The sequence below is a fragment of the Drosophila erecta genome, unplaced genomic scaffold, assembly GCF_003286155.1.
Source record: "Drosophila erecta strain 14021-0224.00,06,07 unplaced genomic scaffold, DereRS2 tig00000092-arrow-pilon, whole genome shotgun sequence".
NCBI classification, from domain to species: Eukaryota; Metazoa; Arthropoda; class Insecta; order Diptera; family Drosophilidae; genus Drosophila; species Drosophila erecta.
Window position 1 is genome coordinate 16,124,885 of NW_020825207.1, and position 27,726 is coordinate 16,152,610.

At 48.0% G+C, this 27,726-nt stretch overlaps 4 protein-coding genes across 4 annotated transcripts; 1 reads left to right on the forward strand and 3 right to left on the reverse strand.

Moving 5' to 3' along the window:
* LOC6549250 lies at window positions 1-827 on the reverse strand. The gene is made up of 2 exons (XM_001974399.3): window positions 384-827; window positions 1-272 (listed from the first exon to the last, which is right to left on the reverse strand). Exons 1-2 carry the CDS (start codon window positions 823-825, stop codon window positions 40-42), a joined length of 675 nt encoding a protein of 224 aa, XP_001974435.2. The 5' UTR covers window positions 826-827; the 3' UTR covers window positions 1-39.
* Window positions 698-27,721, forward strand: LOC6549247 (dynein heavy chain 7, axonemal). Its single transcript, XM_001974396.3, has 24 exons — window positions 698-768; window positions 3,383-3,923; window positions 3,983-4,207; window positions 5,913-6,075; window positions 6,139-6,372; window positions 6,431-8,010; window positions 8,070-8,192; window positions 8,459-8,612; window positions 8,729-10,024; window positions 10,084-10,530; window positions 10,617-10,730; window positions 10,790-12,303; window positions 12,420-13,206; window positions 13,283-13,465; window positions 13,709-14,055; window positions 14,142-14,981; window positions 15,044-15,409; window positions 18,483-18,770; window positions 18,833-19,248; window positions 19,316-19,494; window positions 20,492-21,868; window positions 22,286-22,535; window positions 26,887-27,038; window positions 27,102-27,721. Exons 2-24 carry the CDS (start codon window positions 3,391-3,393, stop codon window positions 27,606-27,608), a joined length of 12,075 nt encoding a protein of 4,024 aa, XP_001974432.2. The 5' UTR covers window positions 698-768; window positions 3,383-3,390; the 3' UTR covers window positions 27,609-27,721.
* Window positions 1,320-3,092, reverse strand: LOC6549249 (elongation factor Ts, mitochondrial). The gene is made up of 3 exons (XM_001974398.3): window positions 2,466-3,092; window positions 2,094-2,342; window positions 1,320-1,987 (listed from the first exon to the last, which is right to left on the reverse strand). Exons 1-3 carry the CDS (start codon window positions 2,640-2,642, stop codon window positions 1,457-1,459), a joined length of 957 nt encoding a protein of 318 aa, XP_001974434.1. The 5' UTR covers window positions 2,643-3,092; the 3' UTR covers window positions 1,320-1,456.
* Window positions 23,033-26,894, reverse strand: LOC6549248. The gene is made up of 3 exons (XM_001974397.3): window positions 26,450-26,894; window positions 26,151-26,388; window positions 23,033-26,092 (listed from the first exon to the last, which is right to left on the reverse strand). Exons 1-3 carry the CDS (start codon window positions 26,634-26,636, stop codon window positions 23,077-23,079), a joined length of 3,441 nt encoding a protein of 1,146 aa, XP_001974433.1. The 5' UTR covers window positions 26,637-26,894; the 3' UTR covers window positions 23,033-23,076.
* Window positions 27,722-27,726: the final 5 nt, after the last annotated feature.

Consider the following 27,726-nt stretch of genomic DNA (forward strand, 5'->3'; position numbering starts at 1 on the left):
GTCGTCAACAATGCGCAGATGTACATGGTGGTCATGACGTCACTCTTTGGTGGGGGCGCCCTGGAAGTCGGTATCATCACTCTCCTCCTCTCCTTGCTGCAGGAGCAGGAGGCACTGGCGCACTTTTAGCCTGGCTTGGGCTATGTCGCGCTGCAGGCGCTCCTTGGGAGCCCTTAAGCCCGCCATCGTGGCCGGCAAATTGGAGCGCATTTCCCCCAGGACATTGAGCAGATCGGAGTACTTGTCCACTATGTTGGCGTTCTCATCGCGATCTGTAAAGGGTGGGATCTTGAGGATAGGACTTATAGTTACATAGTTACTTATAGTATATTTATGCATTTAGATGGAACCGAAACTAGAATACATTTTCTCCATTTCCTTACTTGTAGATGTGCCATACAGATCGCAGTCGAGGCCAGAGGCACCTGAACTGCCCCCTCCCTTCGCAGCGGACATCATTTGCAGCTGAGCCTGCATGCACTTGGTGTACTCCAGCTTGGCCATCACCTCCTTGTACTCGTTGGCGTAGGCAAGTGCGACGCTGTTTGGCTGCTGCCTGTTGCGCTGCATCATCGCTGGATTGGCGGTGGAGCCACTACCTGACGCGGCACCTCCATTCACTCTCGTTATCTCCACGCACGGCGCATGCTGCTTGGCTTTCGTCTCCTGGTCGGTGGCCACTGCTGGCTTATCGTCCGCTTTGGAGCGGGATGGCACGGCCGTGACGGTTATGTCGCTATACTTGGAGCGGAAGGACTCAATATCCAGGTAATCCATGTCGGCAATGTAATCTCTCACGACGATTGAAGGTTGATGATTGGCCATATTTAAATGACAGCAGGGTTTTGACAGGAATAGCCAGTATTTCATGCCGGCTCAGTGCTGTAAACTTTTTAGGGCTGGAAAGTATTTCTGCAAAACACTTACTTCTTCCCGACAATTGATTTCCTTCCCTGACCAAACTTACTCATATTTCCATAACCTGAGCCCCAAGCGAGTGGCTCGGTTAAGTCATTAAGCTTGTTGTTTTGGTGCTCGTTTTGCCTTTGCCCCCACTAAGATCTTTCCCTTTTGCTCTTTCTTTTGGGCTATCGCATGACCAAGTGGGTAATTACGAGCTGCGGAACAAAACACGTTTGTAAACAGTCCATTCTGCTGGCGTTGTCCATTCGCCCGTTCTTCCCGCTGGTTCCGCTGCTCCCACTGCTTCAGCCGCCGGAAGCCGCTCAAGCGTGCTTCCCGTTCTGCGCAGGCGCCTTCCCCTTGGTCACCCCAATTTTTTGCCATGACTCATGGAGTATTCAAATAACGGAGGCGGATCTGATCTGATCGTCGTGGTTGTTTTACTTGTTTCACATGCAAATTTTAAGCAGAACTTTGTCCACAATTTCGGTTTTAACAATCTTCAGCTGGCGCTAATAACAATTTAGTGATCTAGACTCTGCTTAATGGCTAGTTAATTGCTGCTCTGGTGCTGGGAGCGAATGATCGCCTCCAGGCTGCGTTCCGTCTGCTCGCCACACTCGAAGCGATGGTAGTCAACGATCTCGCAGTTGTGCTCCTGCAAAGCTTCGCCCACCGTCTTGTCCGCATCGAGCAGATACTCCTGGTGAATCAGGCACGTCTCGTCGTCCTTGTTCTCCGCCGGCTTGTCCTTGTCATACTCCCCGATCTTCATCGGCTTCATGCCAATGATCTGCTGGCAGATGCTCTTGTGGAACTCAAAGTCCAGCAGCTTGTGCGTGGATCGGTAGGCTACGATCGCGCCGTATTTGCCCACCTGAGTGATGCCCTCCGTGGTGCCCACATTGGTGGGTGCCGGATGAGCGTAGCCCACTAGTCTCAGGTCGTTGTTGGCCTTAAAGCACAAGGCCCGTCGGATGGTGGCATTCTCCCCGATGGCGCCGATCAGCAGGGCCAGGTGGTCGCCCAGTGTGCGCCCCTCCTCCGTGCGCAAGTTTTTGAGGGCGTCCGCATCGAAGCCAAGCTGGAATGGACAGACACATTCGTTCGTTAGCCACTTCGTTTTCTTAGCAATGGTTGCTAATGGAACTATAACTCAATTATAGTAGTATCCGCAGATCCACTCTCACCTTCCACAGATCTCCATCAAAGTCCGTCAAGTCCGTGTAGTGCAGACACATGCAGGCGACGTGGTCTACGAACCGCTTGAAGGTATCGTTCCTGGCCACGAAATCCGTCTCGCAGTTCAGCTCCACCATGGCGCCCCGGTTGCCGCGGATGAGGACCCCAATCAGACCCTGGGCAGTGGCTCGATCTGCGACCTTGGTGGCCTTGGACCAGCCGAGCGTCTGGGCCTGCTCATGCAGCCACTTTTCAGCCTGCAAGGAAAGGTGATTAGTGGGGGTGCCATGACCAGGGAGGAGTTTGTAAGCGTTTTCGTGCTCCCTGGAATGGAAGGCTCGTCGCACCGTTTACAGTAGAATCATTAGCCAACTACCCACCAAGCCGACGTCGTTGTTGTGCTTCTCCAGGGCCTTCTTGCAATTGGCGAAGGTGTATCCGGTCTTCTTCCTCAAGGCCGCCAGGGCACTCTTCTCCAGGCCTCCGGATCCGCCAGATGCGGCGTAAAGATGCCGCGTGGAGTGTAGCGCCCGGGTGAAAATCTTTTGTAGCAGCATTTCTCCAGCCGAAATTTACTGGTTGGGTAGCCAAACCGATTTGGGTTGCTAGCGTTAGTTGTGTGTGGTGGATTGAATTGTTGCTCTTTGCCTGCTGCCAAGGGCAACTCGCCGGCTTGTTTGTTTTTCCGTTTTCCGACCTGTCGCTATGTAGTTGCCCGGAAAATCAATTCATTCCAAACAACTGATAATCCTGTGTGTGACTTGCATTTGATTTCAACTGCTTCGTATGCTCGGATCGCGTCAGGTGAATTAATCGCGTTGCGGCGCCAATTAAGCCAAACCTTGTGGTAAGTGTCGTTGGGTTACTTTCCGTGTGTTATGTGTGCGCTTGAAACGAGCAAATAATTTGGAAACTGGTAATTTTGACAATTTTCCGTGTTGCACAATTCGGGTGTTAGGGATGGCAAAAGAGCCGGCAAGGCGCGTGTGTGCTGAACAGCTGTTCGCGTGCTATCGATAGGCGCGTTGAGTTTAGTGGATACCACAACCCCTACCGGTTACAACCGATTCAAAACGGCTTGAAACCAAATATTTAAAACTTAAACCGGATTTTTCGTAGTTAAATAAATGGTTTTTTAATTCTAATTTCTTACAGCTTTTAGCTTTTAATAATATTTACAGTAATAGTGATTTGATTTTTATTGGGCAAAAGAGGTACAGCATACAATCGTATTATGTTTCAAAAATAATTCGTTTTCTCCACTCACATTTCGATTCGAACTTTCAACCGATTTCAGGCTCCAACATGCAGGGCCGACAGAATCCGAATCGGGAGTTCAGCATCCCCAGCTTCACGTCCATATGCGGCGGCCGCCGCCTATGCGAGAAGTCCAAGATGCTGTACACCCGACCCAAGCCGGATGTGCTGCAGAGCATCCTGCAGTCGAAGGCCAATCCGGAGTACAAGTCGCGACGCCTGTGGTACGAACTGAATATGCCGGAGTGCGCCAGCTCCCTGCTGGACGGAAAGATGAAATCCGACCTGCCGGACAACATACTCTGCGCGAGGAAGGAGCAGAAGAGGCGGCAGAAGAAGCGGGAGAACGGCGTGGCCAAAGCCAACTACATGACCATGCGCCTGGAGCGGGAGCACTTCCGCCGGAAGCTGGTGGAGCTCATCCTCCACATGGACGACGACCAGGATCCCGAGCTGGCCGCCCAGTGCGCCGTGCCCTTTCCCGACCAGGAGGAGCGCGAGATTCTGCGCTACTACTACTACATCAAGCACGGCATCGACACCATTCACGTATCGCCGTTGAGCAAGAAGATCCTCAAGAGGTGCGTCCCATTGAACCAGTCCTCCCAGTCCATCTGACTTATCTGACTTCTAACTGCAGGATAACTGATCTTGTACCGCCGCTGCTCTACAAATGGCAGACGGCCCTCAACGAAAACATAGCCGAAGTCCGGGCGGACTACGTGTTCGCCATGAAGAAGGCCGTCGTGGACTTCGTCCTGCGGCACACGGTCCTCGATCGGCTGACCAAGGAGGGAGTGGGTGGCAAGTTCGACACCGCCGAGCGCAGGGAGGTGCAATCCATGACGAACTTTTGGCGATATCGGTGAGTCGCCCTTTGGTGCTATTATATTCGACCCAAAATGACAGCTTCCTGGATTTGCATTCGAAAAATGCCGAGAACTTTTTCTCCCGAGCTCACAAAATAAATGCTTTTTCAATGAAAAAGATCCTGCAGAGCAGCTGAATCCGCAACTTTCCTTAAGCTAAATTGATTTTGAGAGGCAAAACCAGAGTTCCCTAGTTGATATTGAAATGCATGCGTTGTTCCAATGCAAGCGAAGGGCGAAATTAAAGTTAGAGTTTGCCAGCGAGTGGGAAATTCAAATTTTTTAATTAAAATAAATTACACCCGCAGCAAGTGGCAAGTAAATTGTGCACATTGCACAGAGGAGGCAGGCAGGCGGGCAAAAAAATGGCTAAAAGAAAAAGTTGCCATAATTGAGTGCGAGTGTGTTGTGTGTTGTGTGCTGTGCGTTGTGTGTAACTTCCCTTCGCATTTGGCACAAAAAGCGTGCAATTGACATGCAATTACACCCAACCAGACAAAAATTACACGCGGGCCGGGATCACGCCCCCTTTCCCATATGGAGTTCTGTACTCAGGGATGCCCTGGCTTTATTGCGGATTAAAAACCCGATGCGAAATTCACGAATTTCACGAAATGAATTGTCCTTTGAGTCGAGCGCGCGCGAAATCTTATGAAAATAACTGACAAAGTTGCCGGGCAAAGGGAGGAAAAAAAGCGGTGGGAAAGGCGTTAAGAAAATAAGGAAAATAGCGAAAGTCGTGCGACATTATTAAAAGCTTCTTGCGATTGGGGGAAAACGCGAGAAATCGCTTTGCGGCGTGCCAAAAACTTTTTAACCGCACTTTTTCAACTACAATGCCACGGAAATGGAAAAGTGGAAAGGGCTGTGTGGGATGTGGGACGTGGAAATGGAAGCTCCACAAAGTTAAGTCCTCCTGTGTATTGGTTTGACATTTGATGAGCAACAGCATTTCCAGCAGCTGCAGGAGCATGGGCTCCTCCATGGGTACTCGGCTCGACATAAATTGCAAGCTGAATATTCTTAAATATGAATCCTACTTGTTTGGGGCACCAAGGGGATGCGATTTTGGGGCCCATCATCTCGCCTTGTACGCTTATCGGCGATGGCTTTCTGTCTCTTGTGCAGACTGCCAACAACTTGGGTTATCTGTTTGCTTGAAAGTTGCACAAAGGCCGTATTAGCGCTCAGGATTGATCTTCAATGTATCGCCGAAGTTATCATCTTATAGTATGCAGAATACCTTCCTTTTGCGGCCTTTGAAACATTTAAAAATGTTCTTGCTTAGGGAACAGAAGGAGTGCAGGCGTATTTCATTGCTGCTTCTCCATTACGTCTCCTGTGCGACTTCAACCTAGTTTTTTTGGTTCCGAAGTGGGTCGAAGGACCATCGACGTACAGGTCCGCGTGAGGTTTGCTAATTTATTGCCTTCGAGCATTTGGCATCATTAAGGAGGGCCTCTGGATGCCTTTTGTGATTCGGTCGGTGGCTGGGTGGTTGGGTGGTTGCCCGCTGGGTGCTCCCGTGGGTGCTCCTGTGGCTGGGCGGTTGCGGTTCCCTGCACTGTTTAATGGGCTGTGACGGAATAGCTGGAGTGAAAAGTTTCCCTCGCTCTCGAGATAATTTGCATAAAAAGACGTTACTAACTGTGGTCGCCATCGCCTCATCTCCATTCCCATGCCATCCAATTTATCCCGCAGCTACGACGAGAACCGCAACGTTCTGATGAAGACGCTCTTTTGCATACATCGAAGTGTGGCCAGCATCTTGGAGCTGTGGAGCATGAAATATAAGGATAAGTCCCTCATCGACAGCAAGGAGTTGGCCAAAGTCGAGAGCCCCTTCTCATTATTCACATTTGTGGTAAGATTTTATTGGGATTATCCAGTAATTCATTTGACTTTTTATTTTCTTGCTCTTCACCAGTATCTGTGTGGTTCCCATATCGACAATGGAAAGACTTTGCTGGAGGAGAGCTGGTATGGTGAGATCCACTCCTCCTTGCTGAAGGCCAGCAAACGAGGACAGTTGCCGGACATTCGGCGTTTTACTCTGGTCAAGCGATTCTTTAACTGCGTGGCCGCTTTGATGACTCAGCAACTGGAGGACATATGCATCAGGAGTCTGAAGGAGTACGCCGACTTTATATGCGACTATGGGGTGAGAATTGTGAACAGTGAATGCAATCGTAAAATCATATAACATATACCTTGTCTAGCACTCGAATCCCGGGTTCGAGATTGCCGTGATGCTGGCCGACGAAGACACGATCCAATTCAATCCCAGCTTCTCAAAAGTCCAGAGTGAGCTGCTCCGCGTCATAGACTCGATCATGCTGAGTATACAAATGCTGCCCCGCATCGAGAGCAAGCTGTATACCGATCTGATCGTGTCGAAGAAGATCTTCCTCACACCCACAGTTCCGGACAGCATTGTTCAGGAGACGAAGAACCGGATATGCGCCATGTTAGAGGAGCAGCGCATCGGTCCAGAGCTGCGACTGCAGGACTTTGATCCCTTCATTGATTTAATCAATGGCAGCGATGCAGAGCGGGTGGGGAACTTCATGGAAAGTGATGCCACCTTCGAGCAGTATGCGGAGATGGTGTACGAGTACAAGGAGAAGGAGGATCGCATTGCCAAGGAGGTGTGGGCTGTCATCCGGATGGGCTTCTACGAGTTTCACAGGGATAAGTTCATCACGCACCTGGAAAGCTTGTGCAGGCAGTTGCAGTTGGACTTGCTGGCTAGGATGGTGACCGACCAGCAGGCGAGGATCAGTCGATTGGGCAAAGAGTACGATGCTATTGCCAAGAAGGCTCTAACTGTGCCCAAGGACACGGCGGAATTGATGCAACTGAAGGCCTATGTGGTCCATGCCGAAGAGAATTTAGTGCCCGAGATGGAGGCCAGACTAAAAGTGAATATGAGCGAAATTCTGTGGCTGATGGATCACACTTTGTATTCCCCTTTGGAGATCAAGAACAACAGTAACTCCTTTCAGTGGTACCTAAAGCTGCCGTCCATTTTCGAGCAGCATCGTGCGATCATTGCCGAAAAGGTGATCGAGTACCAGGAGCTGCTCAAGAAACGCATCGAGCTGTTCCGACGCGAGCTCCAAAATTACTACGAACAGGTGCAAGCCTACGACACGTGGGGCGACATTAAGCAGCTTTCTAGGTACAAGAAGCGGGCCGGGGTGCTGGATCAGAGATTAGTACAGGCCATGGAAACAATTGATCAAATTAACGAAGAGGAGACGTCCTACGGCTGGGATCTGTCCCAATATCCCATGAGAAAGAAGGCCCATGACCAGCTGAAGCCGTATAAAACACTCTTCGATGCAGGGCAGGACTTCATGGACAAGTGGGACCTGTGGATGCATTCGCAAGTGGGCTCCTTCGACCCCGATGAGATCGATGGCGATGTGTCCAACTTTTATCGCATCATCCAGAAGCTTGACAAACAGATGGGCGATCATCCCATTACGATGCAGCTAATTCAGGACGTCAAGGCCCAAATCGAAGCCTTCCGCGAGCACATGCCTATCATCAATACGCTGGGCAATCCGGGAATGAAGGCCCGTCATTGGGAGCTGGTGTCCGAGATTATTGGGTTCCCCATTAAGGTGTCGCCTGAACTGACGCTGGAGAAGATTATCGAGTACCAGCTGGACGAGTATGTGCCCAAATTCGAGGCTATCTCCGAGAGCGCCACCAAGGAGAACAATCTGGAGAGGGCAATGGCCAAGATGGTCAACGAGTGGGAAGGTGTGGAGTTCTCCATTTCCCCGTACAGGTGAGTATTCTGCTTTCTGTTTCGGGGGATATGGCCTATAATTGAAATGCCTCCCGCAGGGATTCCGGCACATTCAAGCTGGCTGCCGTGGATGACATCCAAATACTGCTGGACGATCAAATCATCAAGACGCAGACGATGAAGAGCTCACCCTACATCAAGCCGTTCGAGGCGGACATTATGTGAGTGAATCGATTTAGACGGTCATCATACAAAATGTTAGGCTTTGACGTGTTCCAGGAAAGTTTATATACTTATGCCCAATGCGTTTTCAGAACTGGTAGAGAAAACATTCACTTTAAATCATTTTCCTATTCCCATTCTTTATTGTAGCTCATAGAGTAATAGGAATTCGTGTTATTGCGTTTTTTTCTTCACCTCTTTGTTGGGCCGTCAATGTCAGCGGCAGACAAGTCACACGTCGCTAATCATTGTTGTCCTTTTGCAGCAAGTGGGAGGCCAAGCTCATGCTGCTCCAGGAGATCCTGGACGAGTGGCTGCGTGTGCAGGCCACCTGGATGTACCTGGAGCCCATCTTCAGCAGTCCTGACATTCAGCAGCAGATGCCTGAGGAGGGCCGGCGGTTCAGTGCCGTGGATAAGGTGAGTTCGCCACAACTCACTCCCCTTAGCTTTGGTTTTAAGGAGTAGTGAGTACTTAAAATTGGTTTCGACTTGGTTTGTTATATTTAAATAATAATTACATCCGTTTGTGGCAGATATGGAAAGAACTAATGAAGCAAGTGGCGCAGGATCCCAAAGTCATGGTGGTGGTGCAAATCGACAAGATGAATGACAAGCTGAAGAAGGCGTACAGTCTGCTGGAGGTCATCCAGAAGGGTCTGAACGCCTACCTGGAGAAGAAACGCCTCTATTTCCCGAGATTCTTCTTCCTGTCCAACGACGAGCTTCTGGAGATCCTATCGGAGACAAAGGATCCGACTCGTGTCCAGATACACTTGAAGAAATGTTTCGAAGGCATCGCCACGCTGAACTTCACCGAGGAGCTGGACGTGACTGCGATGCGATCCTCCGAGCGCGAGGAAGTCACTTTGGTGGATGTGATCTCGACCTCCAAGGCACGCGGCCAGGTGGAGAAGTGGCTGCTGGAGCTGGAGATCGATATGAAGAAGAGTGTTCACCACAAGGTTGCAGAGGCCTTCTACAGCTACTTGAAGATGTTGCGGCATGTTTGGGTGCTAACCTGGCCGGGCCAGTGCGTCCAGTCCATCTCGCTTACATACTGGACTCTGGAAATCACCGAGTGCTTCGAGAGCGAGGAGCCCAAGGAGAATCTTGCCAAGTATCTGCAGAAATGCGTCTTGCAGATCAACAAGATTGTGGATTTGGTGCGTGGTGACCTTAATACCCAGAATCGTATCACTTTGGGTGCCCTGGTGGTGTTGGATGTCCATGCACGTGATGTCCTGGCCGAAATTGTGGCTAATCAAGTAGAAGACCTGCAAGACTTCCAGTGGCTATGCCAGCTGCGCTACTATTGGGAGGATAATAATCTAGATACGAGGATGATAAACTGCTCCTTGCCGTATGGCTATGAATATCTGGGAAACACCACGCGGCTGGTGGTTACTCCACTCACAGATCGTTGCTACCGCACCCTGTTCGCTGCCTTGAATCTGCATTTGGGTGGTGCTCCTGAAGGTCCTGCCGGCACTGGCAAAACCGAGACGACAAAGGATCTGGCCAAGGCTGTTGCCAAGCAGTGTGTGGTGTTCAATTGTTCGGATGGATTGGATTACCTCGCTTTGGGTAAGTTCTTTAAGGGACTGGCTTCTTGCGGCGCGTGGTCCTGCTTCGACGAGTTCAACCGAATCGATCTGGAGGTGCTTTCGGTGGTGGCGCAGCAGATTTTGACCATTCAGCGTGGCATCAACTCGGGCAGTCCCACGTTGATCTTCGAGGGCACCACACTGACACTGGATCCTACTTGTGCTGTGTTCATCACCATGAATCCTGGCTACGCCGGACGTTCTGAGTTGCCTGATAACCTCAAGGTAGGTCTTCAAAATTCAACTCATCACTTTTCTATAACCGAAATATTCTGGCACTCCAGGCTCTCTTCCGTTCGGTGGCGATGATGGTGCCGGATTATGCCCTGATCTCGGAGATTGAGCTGTACTCCTATGGCTTCCTGACCGCCAAGCCACTGTCCGTCAAGATTGTGGCCACCTATCGCCTGTGCTCGGAGCAGTTGAGCACACAGTGTCACTATGATTATGGCATGAGAGCTGTAAAGTCGGTGCTGAAAGCAGCCGGCGCCCTGAAACTTCGCTATCGGGATGAGAACGAGAATATTCTGGTGTTGCGCTCCATCAAGGATGTGAATTTGCCCAAGTTCCTCAACCAGGACATTCCACTGTTCCAGGGCATCACCTCTGATCTGTTTCCTGGAACAGTTTTACCGGAAGCGGACTACGTGCTATTTAATAAATGCACACAGCTGGCTTGTGATAAGCAAAATAAGCAGTGCACTCCATTTGTGCTGGAGAAGGTGCAACAGGTGCGTAATGTAAACTTATTGAGTCACAGTGTTACTCAACTGGTTTCGATATTCGAAAGTAACCATAAATTGTCGTATCCTTTCAGTTGTATGAGATGATAGTGGTGCGCCATGGTCTTATGTTGGTGGGCTATCCATTCGGGGGCAAGACAACCACATATCGCGTCCTAGCTGATGCCTTAGAGTGCATGGAGAAAACGGTTCGTTAGTACTTGCTATTGACTTTGGGAGTTATTTAACATTTTATTTCTGTCACAAGGATGGTTCTGAAAACAAAGCTATTTTCACGGTGATAAATCCAAAGGCCATTACAATGGGCCAGCTCTACGGCCAATTCGATGCAGTTTCCCACGAGTGGAGTGACGGAATCCTGGCGGTAAACTATCGCATCTTTGCCGTGTCAGATTCCCCAGATCGGAAGTGGCTAATTTTCGATGGACCCGTGGACGCGATTTGGATCGAAAACATGAATACCGTGCTAGATGACAATAAGAAATTGTGTCTGATGTCCGGAGAGATTATCCAGCTATCCAATACCACAAACTTGGTGTTTGAACCCATGGACTTGGAGGTGGCCTCACCAGCTACGGTGTCTCGCTGTGGAATGATCTATCTGGAGCCCAGTTCGTTGGGTTGGGAGCCCTTGGTGGCCTCTTGGAAGAACACTCTTCCCCCGGCTTTCCACACGGTCAGCAAGCAACTGATATCGATGCTAATCTCCCGGTTTTGTCCTATACTCCTGTATATTCTGCGCAAAAGTCTAAAGGAAATTGCACCAACCTCGGATGCTAATCTGATGGTCAGCTTGATGAACTTCTTTGAGTGCTTTATAGATGACTTTCGGGACGAGAAGTATGTGGCTAATGTTTCCGACCTTGATTTTCGGGCCCAAACCGAGGGAATATTCCTTTTCTCTTGCATTTGGTCACTGGGCGGTTCATTGGATGCGGACAGCAGGGAGAAGTTTAATATAATATTTAGGGCACTCATGGAGAAGACATTCCCACAAAGCCTATACGACACCTATGGAGTGACCGAGGATCTTTACGTGGAGACCCTGGCCAAGCCGTTTATATTCCCTATACCCAAACAAGGATCAGTGTTCGACTATAGGTATATAAAAGAGGGAAAAGGCAAATGGAAACCCTGGCAGGATGACGTTAACTCCGCTCCACCGATTCCTCGAGATATACCTGTCAATCAGATTATCATCCAAACCAACGAAAGCGTACGCATCGGAGCTGTTTTAGATTTGCTAAATCGTCATGGAAAGCCCATCATGTTGGTGGGTCCCACCGGAACTGGCAAAAGTGTCTATGTGATCGATTATATGCTCAAGAAGATGGACCTATCCATTTACAAGCCCCTGCTGATCAGCTTCTCCGCCCAGACATCCGCCAATCAGACCCAGGACATCATTATGTCTAAGCTGGACAAGCGTCGCAAAGGCGTCTTTGGTCCACCTCTCAACAGCCGCTTTGTAATCTTCGTGGACGATGTCTCGATGCCGCTGAAGGAGAACTACGGCGCCCAGCCACCAATTGAACTCTTGCGAATGATGCTCGATCACATGATGTGGTACGACCGCAAGAACATCGTGCCCATGAAGCTAATCGACCTGCAGATGATCGTGGCTATGGGACCTCCATCGACGGGCAACACGGTGACACCTCGTTTCCAACGCTTCTTCAACGTGATATCCATTGATGATTTCAACAACGATATATTGAATACCATATTCGGTAAGATTGTGCTGTGGCATCTGGACACGAGGTAAGTTTTTTTGACGATAACTTTATGATCTTAAAAGAAATTGCAAGCTTCGGTGTCCGAAGTTCTTGTCTTAAAATATGCTTGATAATCCACTTTCCCCAACTCAACCAACCCAGGGGCTTTTCCAAGGAGTTCGATCCTTGTATTGACGAGATCGTAGGCGCCACCCTGACCATATACAATGACGCCAAACTGAATCTGCTCCCCACGCCGGCCAAATCCCACTATCTCTTCAATCTGCGCGACTTTTCGAGGGTGATACAGGGTGTCCTGCTGTCCGTTCCCGAGGCAACGGAAGACGTCAACTCCATGAGGCGACTGTGGGTGCACGAGGTGTTGAGGGTGTATGGGGATCGATTGGTTGAAGATGCCGATCGCACCTGGCTGTTTGAGAATATCTGCAGCACAGTGAAGTCAGCCTTCAATACGGACCCCTCTCGCCTCTTCAGTCGTCTTGTGGAGAAGGACAAGCAGCTGCAGGAGTCCGATTTCCGTCAGTTGATCTACTGTGACTTTACCAATCCCAAGGCGGACACCAAGAACTATGTGGAGGTGCAGGACCTGGAGGAGTTGCGCCGCGTGGTGGAGGCATATCTGGTGGAGTACAACAACATGTCGAAGAAGCCCATGAATCTGGTGCTTTTCCGTTTCGCCATCGAGCATTTGTCGCGCATATGCCGCATCATAAAGCAGCCGAGGAGTCATGCTCTACTTATCGGAGTTGGAGGCTCCGGGCGCCAGAGCTTGACTCGATTGGCTTCGCATATATGCGACTATGAGCTGTTCCAGGTGGAAATCACGCGATTGTATGGGCCGTACGAGTACCACGAGGACATCAAGGCGATCCTACGCAAAATTGGGGCATCCGAGATGCACGGCGTTTTCCTCTTTACGGACGTTCAGGTGGGGTACCGCAATTGGCAAATCCGACTGTGTCCTGGGCTTCCTTGGTCTCGCTAACTCCTCTAGACTCTTTCAGATCAAAGACGAATCCTTCCTGGAGGACATTAGCAATTTACTGAACTCCGGCGAGGTGCCCAATCTCTTCTCCAATGAGGAGAAGATCGAGGTGCAGGAGAAGATGGCCCAAATCGACAAGCAGAGAGATAAGGCCGTACAGACGGATGGCAGTCCCGTGGCCCTGTTTAACTTTTTTGTCACGGTGGGGTCTTCTAGCAAAATCTTCATAGCTTATCCACAAATTCCATTCCTTTGCCTATTTCATCTTTTTCAAAAAAGATTCAAGCTCCAAAGTTAAATAGTTCTTCCATTACGATCTCTGTTGTTGCTGATGCGAAAACTAACATAATATTGAGTAGCTGTTCATTTTCATTCCTCATAAAGACTAACGCACTAATAAGTTCTAATTGTCGCTGCTAATACATGTATCTGATTTGCACCACAGACTTGTAAGGATCAGCTTCATATTGTGTTGGCCATGTCCCCCATCGGAGATGCGTTGCGGAACCGCATCCGGAAGTTCCCCTCGATCGTCAACTGCTGTACGATCGATTGGTTCCAGTCCTGGCCGGAGGATGCACTTTTGGCCGTCTCCACACGCTTCCTGGCCAGCGAGGATCTCACCGCCCTAGAGCGTCGCACAGCCATTGACATGTGCATGGAGTTCCACACCTCAACCCAAGAGCTTTCCGCTAAGTTTTTCTCAAGGCTGCATCGCTACAATTACGTAACCCCCACTTCGTATCTGGAGTTGATCCAGACCTTTAAGTCACTGCTCAGCCAAAAGAGAAAGTGAGTGTAAATGTGTCATTATCATATTCATATTCATACATTCGTTCATGCCGATAAATTACTCATGAAATTCATATTTGCCTCAGCAACATTACAAATAATCGGAATCGCTACCTGACCGGCATTTCCCAGCTAGACATAGCTGCCCAGCAAGTCGCCGTGATGCAGGAGCAACTGATCGCCCTGGAGCCCAAATTGAAGGAAGCCTCGGAGATCGTGGCTGAACAGGTGGCCAAGGTGACAGCCGACAGCAAACTGGCGGAGGAGCAGCGGGAAATTGTGAAGCTCGATGAGAGCGCGGCCAAGGAACAGGCGGCAGTAGCCCAAGAGATCAAGGACGAGTGCGACGCCAAGCTGGGAGAGGCGCTGCCCATTTTGGAATCCGCCTTGGCCGCCCTAAATACTCTAACCACAGCGGATATAGCGGTGGTCAAGACCATGAAGAGTCCACCAATTGGTGTGAGGATCGTCATGGAGGCGGTTTGCATCCTGAAGGACGTGAAGCCCGACAAGGTGCCGAATCCGAGTGGCTTGGGCACCGTGGAGGATTACTGGGGTCCCTCGAAGCGTGTCCTCAGCGACATGAAGTTCCTGGACAGCCTGCTCAATTTCGACAAGGATAATATTCCGGTCGAGGTGATGAAGAAGTTGGCGCAACGCATACTCAGCAATGAGGCCTTTGATCCCGACAAGATTAAGAGCGCGTCCACGGCTTGCGAAGGTCTGTGCCGTTGGGTTATTGCGCTGACCAAGTACGATGTTGTGGCCAAGATTGTGGCGCCCAAGAAACTGGCTTTGGCCGAGGCCGAGGCCACCTATAATGCGGCCATGAAGACGCTCAACGAAAAGCTGGCCATGTTGGCCAAAGTGGAGGCCAATCTGGCCGCCATCCAGAAGATTCTGGACGAGCAGCTGCGGCAATATGGGTGAGTCTAAAACAGATTTACTTATGTGTAAGCCCGTTGGGTTATTGCCACACTCCTTGCAGCATTTTGCTGGCGGAGCACGAGGCTTGCACCAAAAAGCTGCAGCGAGCACAGGAGCTTATTTCTGGCCTGGGTGGCGAGAGAACCCGATGGTCTGAGACGGCCAAAATGCTGCAGGCCAGCTTTAAAAGTGTAACCGGCGACGTACTCATCTCATCTGGCGTGGTCTCCTATCTGGGCCCCTTCACCATCGACTTCCGGCTGGATCAGATTCGCAAGTGGGTGACCAAGTGCCTTAATTTCGGTGTAACCTGCACACCCGATTTCCAGTTGGCGGTCGTGCTGGGCGAACCTGTCGAAATCCGATTCTGGAACATTTGCGGTCTGCCGACGGATGCGTTCTCCGTCGAGAGTGCCATCATGATGAAGTGAGTACTAGCATTTTTATAATTTACATTTAAGGCTTTAAATATGGATTCATCAATCATAAGGAGTAGCTTCCAGTGCGAGCTTATAGAATGTATATTTGAAAATCTGTACTTCAATTTGTATCCCAGTGCCACATTAACCACAAGCCATGGCAACAGCTGGTAGTGGTTCCCTTGGAAAATCCCCCGTGGTGATCGCTAAGCCAGCTATCGCATCAATTAAACAACCTGACACGGTAATTATAGTCCTGCCTCGCCCGTCAGCGGCACGGAAGTTGCGAGTTTGTGAGTCCACGGCTTCTCTGTTTCTTCGTTTTCTAATTACAAAACATGAAACGTTAGAATTCACGCGTATTAGGAAAATTAAAGATACGCCTCGTGCTGACGCGGGTGGAGGGTGTGGGAACGGCACCGGATGCTGCACAGGACCGCGAGCTGGAACGGCGTCGGGAGTGGGGGATTCGGGATTCGGGAGTCGGAATGGGAATGGGAATGGGAATGAAAACAGTAGCTGGGGGTAGGTGTTTAGGCGGAAAGGGGGAGGGATGCATGCGCGCATTAAGCAGTGTACCCGCATGTGGCTAAAAGGACTCGTTGCCAGGACACGCCATCTCGGTGGTGGCTGCTGTGCCAGCCAAAGGTACAAAGGGCACAATAAACCGAGATGTGATGCACTGCCAAAAATGACGCATTTAAATAACAAATGCGTCTTTATTTTAAATTCATTCAATTATATTTGAAGAATTAGCACAATTATTGGGGCAAAAACATTGCAATTCTGCTTAAAAATTATCATTTTCTTCATCTCAAACATATTTAAGAGGGTAAAATTTCTACGTTGGCCAATACAACAGTTTGGAAATTTTATTTTAAATGTAATTTGACTGCCATTTTTATCACCAATATTTAGTTTTCAAAAGTGTTTCTCCTTTTCTCACCATGTGAAACGGGAGGGGAGGCTGTCGGGCCAAATGTTCATGTTTGATGCGTGTATTACGCATCTGGTGGGTTTCTCGGAGGTCAGGGAACGGGCCACATGCCACTCCAAGTCGATTTAATAAAGGAAATTCCTGGCCGCTATCCACGAAAGTGTTCAAAGTAATTTGGAGCATGCCCGAAAATACCTGAGGGTCCCCGGGTCTCCTGCAAGCAAGAGGCGAATGCGGGCAGGAGGGTAACTCCAGCTTCCAGCATCCAGCATCCAGAATGGCCCTGTATAAGCAATTGATTAATGTGCGCCCAGAGCGGATTAGGTTTAATTTCTATACAGCCAGAGGGGTAGCTGCGATGCGATGGCTTCCGACGATTGCACATCCTTGGGGATTGGCTCTCTAGTTTCTGGGTCTTTGTCTATCCGTCTGTCTATATAGACGAATTTGTATTTGCACTGGGCAAATATCCGGAGAGCCACCCTGCTGGCTGGAATGCTGTTGTCCTTACTATTAACATTCATTTGCCTAATATTTTGGGTGACACGTAGCACATATGGTGACCTCCGCACCATTCTCGCTGGTCTCCAGCCTCGTAAAATGCGATGGCTGTGTATTGGGTATCAGGTGTGCCAGCGGGTTTTTAGGATACTGTGAAATGCGAGGGCCGTGCCTTTGATTAAATAATGTTAATTTGAAAAAGGCAAAACAATTTGTATACGTTCATTTTGTGCCCTTTTGGGGGCCTGCATTTTAAGTAGTGGCAAGGAGTTTGGGCGGGCATGTTTTACATTAAACAGTTGCAAATAAGATGAATGGAATCTTCAAGATATGTAAAAGTAATCAAGTAAGCTCTATATAAAGTGGTTTCTACTTGAACACGATTGAATATAAGACAATACTAGCGATGGAAATAGTGGAGCGCTAAAAGATTTGCGCTTTTCATTTTGTCACCAACTCCCTATTGAAATCCCCAAACTCCATTTAGCAGATTCTCAACCAGCTTACAATGCAAGTTGTGTTGCATTTTTAACAGCATTCCAACTATTTGCCGGAAAAAGTACGCTTTTATTTTGTGACAAAACTTGTATCTGTTCCAATCGCAGCTCTTTATTCCTCCCTGTTGGGGGATGCGCTTTGAACTTTAACCGGGTATTCACATGGACCGACTAACACCGAGTTCCCAGCCTCCATGGCGTTTCTATTGTATTCCGTGTCCTGGCTGGCACATCGCACACGGCTTTCGGCTGGACTGTTGAAAAAATGTTGAAAAAATTGTTGGCACTTTTATTTTTGCTCTTGGATTTTTGGATACATGTGCCGACTGTGGCGACGACGTCGGCGAAGGCATATTGGTCTTTTGTTTTTCCATCAAATATTTTTCATTCATCAAGTTTTCAATTTACAAAAATGTTCATTCATTCGCACGAGCAATTTGTATTCGGTGTGAATTTGTCATGTGTTGGCTGCTCCTGCTGCAACATTTAGCTGTTTTTCTCGCTTTCTCTATTTTTCCTTGTGTCCCGATTTCCACTTCCATGTTTTCCGTTTTTCCACTCTGGCTGTGAGTTATCGCATCAGTTAAATATATACAAGTACGTATGTATATGGAGTACCCGGCACATCCAGCAGCCGCAATCGAAGTATACATAAATGTATATTTATGAATCAGGGGCTCAGTCCGGGAAATTTACGAACTTTGCATAACTCCTATGTGAATTCCTTAGTTCAACATGATGGCTTAAGGATTATTCAGCAGATTAGTTTATTTTAAATAATCAGTATCTGATAAGTGGAAAAAGAGCGACCCCCTTTCGCAGGGACTCTGCCCAAAGTCCTTTGTGATATAGTCCTGTTTGTGGCTTAACCATTGCATGATGTATTGGCATGATTGAAGCCAGAGGTTTTGCTCCCGTTTGAAACCCACAAAGCGAGCAGAAAATACATATTTCTATAGCATTATTCACGCTAATGAACTATTGACGTAAATATTGAATGTGTATTTCTGTGGTACTTTCTTTTTTAATATTCCAACTTCAACTAGCTGATGGGCTTGTTGCGGTGGCAGCTGCATGTTGACAAATTGTTTGATTTTAGTTGTTTGAAGTGCAATTGATAGGCAAACTTATTGAAATGGTTTTCAGAAATGCTCGACGTTGGCCCCTGATGATTGACCCACAAGGACAGGCCAACAAATGGATCAAGAACTATGAGAAGAACAACAAGCTCTGCGTGATTCGACTCAATCAAGCGGATTACACCCGTGTCATGGAGAATGCCATCCAATTCGGTCTGCCCGTGCTCCTGGAGAACATTGGCGAGGAACTGGATCCCGTCCTGGAGTCGGTGCTCCAAAAGACGCTTTTTAAACAGGGCGGTGCCCTCTGCATAAAACTGGGCGACTCTGTAATTGAGTATAATCATAATTTTAAGTGAGTACTCTCCTTAACTGATGGAAATGGAAGTTTATACCGATTAAATCACTTTCTTACAGATTCTATATGACAACTAAGCTGAGAAATCCACACTATCTGCCCGAGGTGGCCGTCAAGGTTACCCTGCTGAACTTTATGATCACCACTCAGGGACTCCAGGATCAATTGTTGGGTATAACGGTGGCCAGGGAACGACCTGATCTGGAGGCGGAGAAGAACAACCTTATAGTCCAGGGCGCTGAAAACAAACGGATGCTGAAGGAGACTGAAGACCAGATTCTGGAAGTTCTCTCATCGGCTGAGAATATTCTAGAGGACGAGACAGCCGTTCAGATTCTGAGCTCAGCCAAGGCTTTGGCGAATGATATTAGTGAGAAGCAGGTCATCACAGAGGCCACCGAAAAGCAGATCGATATCGCGCGATTGAGTTACGTGCCTATAGCCGAGCACTCAACTATATTGTTCTTTACTATAGGTGGGATATTTTTAATTTATTTTGTTTGACTAGCTAACTGTCTGGTATTAAAACCATTTATTTACAGTGGAACTGGCCAACATCGATCCCATGTACCAGTACAGCCTGGTGTGGTTCGTCAACCTGTACATGTCATCCATCGATAATACGGAGAAGGTGGACGACATAGCGGCGCGTCTGTTGGATCTGCGAAATCACTTCACCTACAGCCTCTATGTCAACATTTGTCGCAGTCTCTTCGAGCGTGTGAGTGCCCATTGGATTAACGCAATTATCGTCAAACGCCGGTCCGATTATTCGTCCTCTGTCCAGTATCCTGGACCTCTAGCCTCGTTAGTCTCGTAATTGCGCATAATCTGATAATGTGACATTTGAAGCGTGGTCCTTTGCGTTTCATTTGCTTTGTGGCTGAGCATCCTGCTCAGCTTGACTTGACTTGACTGCTTTTAAATAATATTTAAGCACTACTGTGATGCCACTTCAGCGAACAATGCAGTTTAAGCAGTTGTCGTAACTGAAAACTGAGTGGAAACTGTGGATAGCCTACACAAGATCCGTAAGGAAAAATATTTGAATTATCAACATTATCAAATTTACATTGAGAATGAATTGTGTGCAGTGATAGCACCAGTTTTAAATAAGATTTTGCTTCATGTACACGAGTGTGCTCTCCTTTTCGATTCGTTTAAAGCCACTGTGCAGCTGCCTGAATAATGTTATTACATTGCTGGTGCAATCAAAGGATGTACCTAGCCAAAGGAAGCCGGGGCTAAAAGGAAATAGTAATCCAAACAAGTTCTGGCTAGCTTTATGCTGTTTTCAGTCAATTATGCCATGGCCTTTGCCCCTCCCTTAGCCTTTGCCTTCGCCTCCTGTGGCGACCCTTCCGTCAGGTAACCTTTGATCCCCAGTTGTTAATTTTCTTGCGCACAAAATGAAACCAAGCGAATTGCTATCGCAGCTTGGCTTGGAAATGCTTTGATTTTGGCGGCCAACCTTTCCGTGTAACCCATTTAATGTGAAAGTGAGCCTCTAAGCCCTGACCCTGAAAGACCCCAATCACATTACATCGCCTCTTGTCCCTTTCTCAATTGCACAGTCAGAGAAATCTTTTAGTACTTTGCACTTGCTTGAAATTGCATTATTGTTAGCTAGATAACATTTTCAAAATGTAGTCAACGCCCATTCTTGTAATACTGTAACTAATTTTCGAGTGTAATGAACTGTTTTCAACTTTGAACAGGATAAGCTGCTGTTTTCGCTCATATTGAACATCAACATGATGAAGCACGACAATCGGATTGACAATGCCGAATGGATGTTTCTGCTGACTGGAGGCGTTGGATTGGAGAATCCGTTTAAGAATCCAACCACCTGGCTGGGCGTCCAGAATTGGGATGAGCTCTGTCGCCTGACCAGTTTGCCCAATTTCAAGGGCTTACGCGAGGACTTCAATGACAATTCGGCTCAATGGAAGCCTTTCTTTGATTCGAAGACGCCGCAGGACAATAAGGACATACCGAAGTCCTGGGAAAAGCGAGTGAGCATATTTCAGAAACTTTTGCTACTTCGCGTTTTTCGGCCAGACAAACTGGTTCCGGCTGTGCTGAATTTTGTACACGGAGAACTGGGTGAACGATTTGTGGATCCGCCCCAGTTCGATTTGATGGCTTCGTTTGCTGACTCCCACTGCTGTGTGCCCTTGATATTCATCCTGACCCCCGGCTCAGATCCGACGGCCACACTACTTAAGTTTGCCGAGGATCAGGGTTTCGGCACGAATCGATTGTTCTCGCTGTCCTTGGGTCAGGGTCAGGGCCCCATTGCCATGAAGATGATAGACGAAGGCGTCAAAATGGGTAATTGGGTGGTGCTGCAAAATTGCCATCTGGCAGCTAGCTTCATGCCCTTGCTGGAGAAGATCTGTGAGAACCTTCTGCCAGATGCAACGCATCCGGACTTCAGGCTGTGGCTCACCTCCTATCCGGCGGACCATTTTCCGGTTGTGGTCCTGCAGAATGGCATTAAGATGACCAATGAACCGCCAAAGGGCTTGCGATCCAACATTCTGCGCTCGATGATAAGTGATCCCATCAGCGATCCGGAGTGGTACGAGTCCTGCACGCAGCCAAGGATCTTCAAGCAGCTGATATACTCGCTGTGCTTCTTCCATGCGGTTATTCAGGAAAGGAGATACTTTGGCCCGATCGGCTGGAACATACCATACGAGTTCAACGAGACCGACCTCCGGATATCCCTGATGCAGCTGAGGATGTTCCTCAACCAATACGAGACTGTTAACTATGATGCATTGCGATATCTGACGGGCGAGTGCAATTACGGAGGACGGGTTACGGATGACTGGGATCGTCGCACTCTGAAAACCATTCTAGATAAGTATTATTGTCCCGCGGTTATTGATTTAGAGAAGCCGTACTATCTGGATGAATCGGGTCTGTACTATGTGCCGGTGTTCAAGGAGGTCGATTTGTATCTGAACTTCACGAGAGACCTGCCACAGATCTCGTCTCCTGCCATATTTGGTTTCCATGCCAACGCGGATATCATGAAGGACCAAAAGGAGACGGACATGTTACTATCGCACACTCTGCTCACGCAGGTGAGTAAAATTTTGGTGGTGTAGAAAAGAATTTTAGCTTGAGTAGATTCTGTAATTGCTATTCTGATTGTTAAATATTATTGCTTCGTATTTGCCTGCTTCGCTATAAAAGGAACGTTGGGTAAGTCACTTTAGAGTTGTCCTAAACGAATACACATAATAATTGGTACGGTTTTGTTGCAACACTCTACACAGGACCTCTATGATCGACGCGTAAGTGCCGGCTACTCCTAAATGCTTTAACATTTCAGACAGCTACTTTAATGTCCTCTTGTTTAACACGCCGCGCTTTAGAAATTGGAGAAACAGCAAAGGGTCTATACAGAAACGCTTAGTAAACGCTTTCCAGAAAACCTTTCCCTACCCACTTACCCCACCTGTCCTCCCTTCCTTGCCCTCTACCAAATGCCCCTGAAGGATACTAGTGCCACCTCGGATGACAGTGGTGGCTCCAAGGCACTAACTCCCGAAGAGGTTGTCACAAATGTGGCCACCGATATCCTGGAGAAGTTGCCAAAGCTATTCGACCGAGATGCGGCCCTGCTAAAATATCCCACTCTCTATCACCAAAGCATGAACACGGTGCTCGTCCAGGAAATGGTGCGCTTCAATGTCCTACTGAACACAATCCGAACCAGCCTTATCACGCTGCGAAAGGGTATTAAGGGTGAGTAATTTACTGTATTTATTACACCCTTGCAGAGGGTATATTACATTCGGCCAGAAGTTTGCAACGCAGCAAGGAAGACATTTGCGCCGACTTAAACTTAAATTCGATATGGTCATGTCCGTCTATCTCGGGAACTATAAAAGCTAGTGTTGAAATTATGCATGTGCAAATTTCTTTGAGATGGTTGTTACGCCCACTCTAACGCCCAAAAACGGCTCAAAACTGTAGCGCCAACACTTGTAAATTTTTTTTTTAATTTTTTGTTTTATGTTGTTATTTTTCTTGCCAGTTTCTATCGATATGCTAAGAAATCTTGAAATTTCTCGTTCGCACGTTCACTAGCTAGGTAATGGGTATCTAATAGCCGAGCAACTCGACTTTGGCGTTCTCTCTTTTCATTTTCAACCTTTTTTCCTACCAATCAATTTCAGAAAAAATCATCTTATAATTACACAGCAATAAACCGAATTATTCATTTATTTTGCAACTGACAGACGGTTCACTTTAGGATTCTCTGTTCAAAACACAAGTTTAGTTTTTATTCAGATTCTGGTACCAGATTCTGGTTAATTGTGTTCTTCACGGTTTTGTCATCTATAGGGGCAGGGTCTTCGTTTGTTTGAATGGGGGGAGCTGCGTCAAGGGGTTTATGGGAGCCTAAGGAGCCTATATACCTTTCCTCAACTTCATATTGGTCGTTTATTTTTCTGCTTTTAGTCACCTTAGAAGAACGCGATGCTCTGTCCGATTTAATGAGAAATAAATTTTTGACCGCCGAGGAACGTACGGGTGGGATGAAGGAATCCTGTTCCTCCGAAGACTGCGGAAGTTCGAGTTCCGTTCCGGCATCGGAATCCGGACCGGCATCGGAATCCGGTCCGGCATCGGAATCCGGTCCGGGTTGGGGCTCAAGATTAAAATCGACTGCCGAGCGCGTTTCCTTGTCCGTGTCCGTATCTCGGTCTAAATCGTTTGTGATTGTCTCGCGGGATGTTATGGCACTAGAGCCCACGGAAATGGGTATCAAATTCTGAGAAGCCGATTCGTTAACGGGTTTTAGTTCAACTGGAGTGGAGTCTTTAGTATCGGCATCCCCAGGAGATGGGATGGTTGACGAATCCAGTGGTTTTAAGTTGTCTTCTTCCGGTCGCTCGTCGTGGGATGTAGATGCTGCTGAAATCCGCGATCCTAATTCCGTTGCCGACTGTACTTGATGATATGATGCTTTTGGCGACACCATACTAGTCCCTGTATTTCCGGAAAGCCCCAGTTCCAATTCAAATTTGTCTGCATTATCCTCTGCAATTGGAAGTTTTGCCACATCAATAGTGGGATTTCTTTCTTCCTCACTGGGCAGCACTACTCTGTAGCCCCTGCCTACAAATGAGCTGAAATTTGAGGCATGCGAAACATCGAGAGTGCTTCTGAGGCTGAACAAGTCACTTGGAGTGGTTGTCAGGATCGGCATGGGATTGATTACTTGGGATCTTATAAATATATCGCTGCCAGATGTCGGGTCACCCGGTAGGGGCTTATCAAAGTTTTCTAAATTTCTTGTGATATGGTCAGCTTTGTGTTTTTTTAATAAGTTCAACATCTGTTTCCTTTCAAATTCCGATCCCGGCAGTGAGATGTCATTGTTGGTATCGAAGATCTCCTTCTCGCGGATGTTGTCCATGCAATGGATGAAATTATGAGAGACAGTCTGGCAGAGTTCGATTAAATCGGAGGGCTTGACGGACGGAGGATTCTCCATCTTGTCAAATATGCTTGCGAACACGTCGTCAAATAGATCGTTATAGTTTTCGATTACAATACGCTCATTTACTTGAAGCCAACGATCGCCAGGAACTGCCCGTCGGATGGCCTTTCTAATAATGGCATAAGCTTCGCACCAGGAATCCTTTTGCGGGGTTTCACTTTCGCTGTCCGTGGACATGAGATACAAATCGTTGTCGATTAGGCGATCTATGAGGTCACTCGTTAAAGTACCTGCTATGTCAAAGGGATCTAGTTCCTTCCACACCTTTGGGAAAAGCACATCCTCCACTACGTACTGCGCGATCAGGGAATTCTCGTAGAGCTGCAGAATCCTGTTCATATTGGGCGAAACCATGTCGTTCAACATTACTCGTAGCGGGACATAGGTGAGGGGGTTCTGTATCAACTTGAAGCTCTCCAGCCATCGCAATATATCCTTATCGATCTGCTTGGCCAGCTCACTCACCGTCTCGCCAGCCAGGTCCTCGGCCATATTGTGCATATCAGCACTCAGAATGTTGGCGAAATACTTATTGGAGATCTCATTGTGGACCGCATTGCTATGCTGGAACAGCTCCTCGTACAACAGTCTCATTTCGTTCTCCTTCTGCCGCAGTCCGGCCTCAGCGGCCTCGCGTCTCCAGCGCTCCTTTTGGGCCATAATCGAGAAAAAGTGCAGCCTCCGCAGCTCCGAGAGGCGGGTCATCTCCTCCGAGAGGAACTGCATCACCCAACCCACGTAGGTGCCCTCATATATGTTCAGCATGTGCTCCATTTCCTCGCGCTTCCTGTCGTTCCTCAAGTGCTTGCTCTCTGACATGTGGCTCCCCTCCGGCTTGGAATGGGGTGAAACTGCACCGACATTTTCGGAATCGCGCCCTTTATCGTAGAGGTCAGTTAGATAGGCCAGGGTTATTTGGGATGCTGCTCTGCCTAACTCGGGCTTTCTTCGCTTTATGAGACATTTTGGTTCTTCTCTCTCCGCATTGGCCTGTGTTCTAAGGCCTTTCAGGGATTCGAAGAGCTTTTGCAGATTGTCCTCCTTGCAGAAGTTGCGCTCGTACTCCTGGTCATACTTCTTGGGCTTTGACCAATCCCTGAGCTTTCTAAACGGACATTTGAGGTCGGTAATGTGGACCCGCTTCTCCAAATTGTCGATTCTCATGTCGAAGGCATTTTGTGATGTTTTCGACACAAAGTTGCGGCGCGCCGGATCAACGCCGTATCTGGAAAGCGGTGCGTAGAACTCGGAGCACGGAGATCCCAACGAGTACATGGGACTCTGCTTCTCCCACCTTCGCGGATTCTTCTTAACTTGGAATTCCAGTCGGCGCATTCCCCGCTGGAACTCGATCTCGTTCTTTCGCAAACCCGCCTGGCGTCGCTGCTCGATTCGCTCGCAGGCTTTCGCAATTCGTGACTTTGAGGCGGCGTGCATCTCCTTTTCCCGCTTGTCAAACATTTTGATCACGATCTGGAGACGCATCATCTGGCACTCTTGAATGTCCTCCTCGCGCTGTATCCACTGCTCCCACTCAAAGGCTTCCAATATCTCCTTGAACTCGGTTTTTATGGCCACTTTCCTGGCATCTTGAAGCAGTCTTTTGAAGTGGATCCTTAGGGCATCACTGAAGGCCCATCGCTTTCTGGCGCGTTCCAGAACCTCGACATCATGGAGTCCTGGTCGGTTTGCTACTGGGAATATAGACGGCAGGGAAAACAGCTCCAAGGTTTTCACACCGTCTTCTTCTAAAATCTCCGGCAAATAACTCATTGTCTGCGCAGAGGATTCCCTAAAAATAACATGCAATTATACTAACAAGGCTCTTAAAAATGTATCTTAGAGTGCACCTGTAAAGTGTCTGTGTAATCTTATGCTTAAACGGTCGCCTGTCCTCGGCCTTGGCAAAGAAATCACATTTGTGCCTTAAATCCTTTTTCATGACTACCCTGGGGCTCATCTTCACCTCATGGTTGTTCACAGTTGTATCTTGTTCGGTAAGAAATCGGTATCCCGGGGCTTTGAACTGACACTCGCTGTCGGTGCGAGGCAGTTTTCCAGCATTGCGCTGCGCTGGGTCATTGGCACCTAGAAAATTGACCACCAAATTATTGAAAGTCCAGAAATACCTATTTTTAACATTGTATACCTCCTCCGATACGCAGATCGGACGAGCTGGTGATCAGACAAGATGTTAGGCCATCAGACTTGAAAGTGCCCTTTTTCCGTTTGATATCATCCTCTTTGTGCCTCGGTGATTTTAGAGATGTGGGTGATCTGTCCTGAAGAACCCTAAACTTAACCTGCTTTTCCAGGCGCGTATTGTAAGTGGGCATTGTGCTTTTTTTTGGTTTTTGTGTTTTGTATTAGTATTTTTTAATGTGGGTTTTGATGAGTATTGTGTCAGCAATTGGGTTTCATATTTAATTAATTTGGGGCTACAATTTCAGTGGGCTACTAAGTTAACTCATTCATATTAGGCATATGCTTCTCTGACAAGTATTACTATGATTGTATGTCTAAATGATTTAACACGAATAATTATGAAACCAGTATATCTTTGAAATACTTCCTTTTCACCAACAGGTTTGGTGGTAATGTCTGCCGCTGTTGAGGCCGTCTACAAGTCCGTCCTGATAGCCAAAATACCTGCAATGTGGGCTGGAAAGTCATACCCAAGTCTGAAGCCACTGGGCAGTTATGTGAACGATTTTCTGCGTCGCCTTGAGTTTCTGCAGGTGAGTGATATGGAGAGTATGCAACGATAGAACCATAAAGAGCAAGTTTTTAACTTTTTTCAGCACTGGTATGATCATGGAGCTCCTTCCACCTTTTGGCTCTCTGGATTCTTTTTCACTCAGGCCTTTTTAACGGGTGCCCAGCAGAACTACGCGCGAAAGTATGTCATATCCATAGATCTTTTGGCCTTTGACTATGAAGTTCTTTCGGTGGAAGAGTCCCAGAGGCAGGGAATGTCGGGACCCGAGGACGGTGTCTTCGTATATGGCATTTTCCTAGAAGGCGCACGTTGGGATCGCACTGGAAAGTATCTAGCCGAGTCACGGCCACGGGAACTGTTTGATACGATGCCATTGATTTGGCTAAAACCACTCAAGCGCGTTGATCTACCCGAGCGTCATAACTATCTGTGTCCCATGTACAAGACTGCCGAACGCCGAGGAGTGTTGTCCACCACTGGTCACAGTACCAACTTTGTGGTGGCCATGTTGCTGCTCTGCAATCCGAATACACCAGTCTCGCATTGGATTATTCGCGGCACAGCCTTGTTGTGTCAGCTGAGTTTCTAGGGATTGCATATTTATTCGATTAAACTATATTTGTTAGGGTCTGGTTGAGGCTCAAGAGGCGTCGCTTACAGAAGAGTTCCCCAAGAACATACGAACTAAATAAATATATTTTACCACT